The 4144-nt window shown below is 35.0% G+C and overlaps 1 protein-coding gene across 1 annotated transcript in view; it reads left to right on the forward strand.

The window, feature by feature from the left end:
* Positions 1–407: 407 nt before the first annotated feature.
* LOC110461124 (calmodulin-like protein 7) overlaps positions 408–4144 on the forward strand; it is a 44784-nt gene continuing 41047 nt past the window's right edge. Inside the window, exons 1-3 of the mRNA XM_021514432.1 lie at positions 408–539; positions 1637–1673; positions 3449–3592. Coding sequence (XP_021370107.1) covers positions 537–539; positions 1637–1673; positions 3449–3592 — 184 coding nt within the window. The 5' untranslated portion in view covers positions 408–536. The remainder of the gene's footprint in view (positions 540–1636; positions 1674–3448; positions 3593–4144) is intronic.

The following is a 4144-nucleotide window of genomic DNA, read 5'->3' on the forward strand; positions in this document are numbered from 1 at the left end:
CTCCCCCCACCCCCTCCCCACCACCGATCTTGAGTCACCCTCACAGAACAAAAGAAAAAAAAACGGACATGTATCCCGGTACATCGAACTGAACGTTTATGTAAAATAAAAACACCAGTATGTCCTTTTCTCGTTTGAAAAGGTGTATGAGTGCCAGCCAGTAAGCATACAGTCGGAGAGTATGTTTTGTATTTCAGTTTTTAGTTATTGAAAGTTTGCTGCCTTATGTCAGTGGGTTTTTTGCACATAAATTACAAGTCATTTTTTAAAGTACGTTTAATCTTAATCGTTTATAATTACTACCTTACAACGCTACTTAAGTACGGATAAATATCTTTCACGGATTAGTGTAAGACTTGTTTAAAAAGCGTGATATTGGCTTTACACGACCACACCTTATACAAAAGGCTGCGGTACTTACAGTGAATGAGTCATTTAATTTATTTCGAGTGAGGAACGAATATCGAGCAAACATAACGGGATAGGAACAAGAGGCAATACTGCATTTTATTCAAAACTGACTGGAACTAAACACAATGGTAAATACGATTTTGAAATCAATTAATAACAACATTGTATAATAACTATGAGCAGTTTGTTAATTTTTCTTAATTTATTTCATATGTACAATGGGAAAATTTAAGCTCTGGATCTTACTGCACTTGTACAAGAAGATCCATGACCTGTTCAGGGGAATAGTCCCTTCTGTTTTTGTGTTTCCTCGGTTCATTTTGTGGTGTTTTGTGTTTATGTATCCTGTGTTTTAGCTGTTGTCTTTTGTATTTATGTATCCCGTGTTTTTGGTTGTTGTCTTTTGTATTTATGTATCCTGCGTTTTTGGATGTTGTCTTTTGTATTTATGTATCCTGGGTTTAAGCTGTTGTCCTTTGTATCTATATATCCTGTGGTTTGGTTGTTGTTTTTTTCCTGTGTTTTGGTTGTTGTTTTTTGTATTTATGTATCCTGTGTTTTGGTTGTTGTCTTTTGTATTTATGTATCCTTTGTTTTAGCTGTTGTCCTTTGTATCTATATATCCTGAGTTTTGGTTGTTGTTTTTTTCCTTTGTTTTGGTTGTTGTTTTTTGTATTTATGTATCCTGTGTTTTGGTTGTTGTCTTTTGTATTTATGTATCCTTTGTTTTAGCTGTTGTCCTTTGTATCTATATATCCTGAGTTTTGGTTGTTGTTTTTTTCCTTTGTTTTGGTTGTTGTTTTTTGTATTTATGTATCCTGTGTTTTGGTTGTTGTCTTTTGTATTTATGTATCCTTTGTTTTAGCTGTTGTCCTTTGTATCTATATATCCTGTGTTTTGGTTGTTGTTTTTTTCCTGTGTTTTGGTTGTTGTTTTTTGTATTTATGTATCCTGTGTTTTGGTTGTTGTCTTTTGTTTTGTTTCTTCTTTGATTGTGCTCGTCTATTCGTATTGACAGATGTGCTGACACAATGCAATAGCTCCCATCCTTCCATGGCTTGTTTTAACTAAATATGCGCATTTTACGATTTCTGGTAGTAGTATTACGCGCTATTGTGTATTATGTACATGTGTATGGATGTCGGTGAGTGTCACAGTTATGTCTTTATAAACCATTGTATATACTACATATATGAATTTTACAAAGCGTTTCTTTTCATAACAGGCAAACACAAATATCCTAACAGCGGACGATTTGAAACGTGAGTTTAATACATGTAGCCTTGATTTCTGTAAATTATTTTATTTGCTTTCATGCTTCTGATTTTTCAATTCTGCAAATGGATTCGATAAACTATTGTCTCTGATAACTTGATGAAAATGATAGTGTAACGGACCTGTTTCTTATGAATACTTTACCGCTTCTGTTCAAATTATGTTCAATTTGAACAAAATCCTTAAAATATTTGTGCAAAATAGACACATGTAGTGTGAAGAGTAGCTGAGGGAATTCAAGGATGTTTCTAGTGATACAAAATTTAAAAAAAAAATATACTCGTTTTCAATTTATTTTTTCTGATCATGGATGATTACGGATTGTAAACGACTCCGTGTCGGCGTCAGAGAAGAGTGGAGGAATCAGTTAATGCATTCCCTATTCTAATTCTGTTATATCAAGATTTAGATGTGAATGTTTTTTCAATACATTTTATTTAAATGATTCTTGTTGAAATTGGAACTGCTGAGTATTAACTGATCACTCTCTTGTGTTTCACTGAGACTGTTCGGAGGGGGGATTAACTGATCACTCTCTTTTGTTTCACTGAGACTGTTGGGAGGGGGGATTAACTGCCCGGACTAGAATAAAGAACAGCACTACTTCCGAAATGCGTAATTATGTTAAATTCACAAGGCAGCGGATTTAAAGTTAAAAAATAAAAACAAAATCAAATTATCTTTTTTTCCAATTTTTGTTTATCTAAGTATATATTTTATAAAAGTGTATTCAGTTTTTATGGTGATTTACTTTGTGTTTCTCTAATGTAGACTTTTTAGCGAAACCAGGAGTTTCAAATCCGGTGGCGTGCCACTTCTCATGTATACATTCAATCAGAAATGACACACAACAGCCACCACGCTAATGTCTTAACTATCGCCTTTATTGTTTCTGGTTGGTCTTCTACTTCTTCTACTTCTAAATGGTACTGACCAACTTCAACAATTTGAAGATAAAATGTCAGATGAGGAGTGAAACATGGAAAGAGATTGTTTTTAAAAGATACGAGATGGTCTAATTTGAGTTTGAAAGGTGACGGTAGAGGGCTGATTTGAATAATTCCGTTGTTGGGCTCGAAATAATGCCAGGTGGGAGTTTATTCCATTCGGGTATAGTTCGAGAGAAGAATGATGCGAAAACTGGTGGTTTGTTCGGGATTTTCTAACTGTAGGGATTAATCTGTCTGATTTAATTTTACGATAGCGACTTTCTGGTTTACAAAGTTATGAAGCATGGTCAGACGAGCATCTCTACGTCTATCTGCTAAAGGGCGCAGCTTTAGGTGGTCCAACATTTCTGACACACTGGAGGTACGATGGTTGTACCTGTGCTTATTGAGCACATAGCGCGCTGCCCTTCGCTGGACCTTTTCCAACTTGTCAATATTTGTTTGGGTGTGAGGGTCCCATACTGTACAGGCATACTCAAGTGATGGTCGAACTAATGATTTGTATGCCTTTACTTTGGCTGATGTTGAGCCAATTTTAAGATTTCGTCTTGGCTATACCATTACATTGATTGTAGACTTCAAGATTCTGATTGGCTGACGCGTTGTGGTAAACTATTAACAATACACAGAGAAATTATAATCTTTAAACCGCGAGCATTATTTCCCCAATTAGTTGTCAGAAATGGCAGGAGTTACAATTACAAAAGTGGAGAAAACGTAGTTCTATACGTCAATCAATTAATTTATCTTTTGTTTTATGATACATTTGGAATTATTTAAATTGATAAGAATGTCTTTACTGATTATGCCAGGTATTAAGACAACGTTTCGGGAAATAGACGGAAATGGTGATGGCCGACTGACCAAGCACGAGCTGAAAAGGGCGTGTAAAACCATGGGAGTGCGCGTCAAACGGGAACATATGACCTCCATGTTATCGTCAATGGAGAAGTGTGGTACGTTTAACATATTTAGAAATAGATTTAACCATGATTAAATTGACATTAAAAGTAGAATTATTACTGTACATAGCCTGCTCTCTATGTATATAAGGGCCCTTTTACAGGGCGGTTTGTCAAACTGTCTGCCGTTCGAATTTACACTGGTGTTGATCAGGTCGACTATTTTAATCGATCTGCCTAATTTTAAAGCAGAATTACATATTCTAATTTTTGATTATTTACACTCTCTGCCAATGTTACAAAGCAACAAAATATGACATAAATTCATTTGTTTTTGTGTATGCACTTTATATAAAGCGGAAGGATTTCATCGATATGAAATGCTGCTATAGCAACAGAGCAAACTGTTGTTGATATTTGCTTTATTCTTGTACCAGTATGTTGTAAACTTATTGCACTAGTATAAAGTGCACTTAATGAACCAGTATGTAGTGAAAAAGAACGGTACTGGTATGAAGAGTTATGCTTTTAACGGTGTGTGGGTGTCTTGTTCTTGTATATAGTGTACTTCATGTACCGGTATATAGTGTAATTCATGTACCGGTA

Source organism: Mizuhopecten yessoensis, unplaced genomic scaffold, assembly GCF_002113885.1.
Source record: "Mizuhopecten yessoensis strain PY_sf001 unplaced genomic scaffold, ASM211388v2 scaffold10567, whole genome shotgun sequence".
Classification (NCBI taxonomy): Eukaryota; Metazoa; Mollusca; class Bivalvia; order Pectinida; family Pectinidae; genus Mizuhopecten; species Mizuhopecten yessoensis.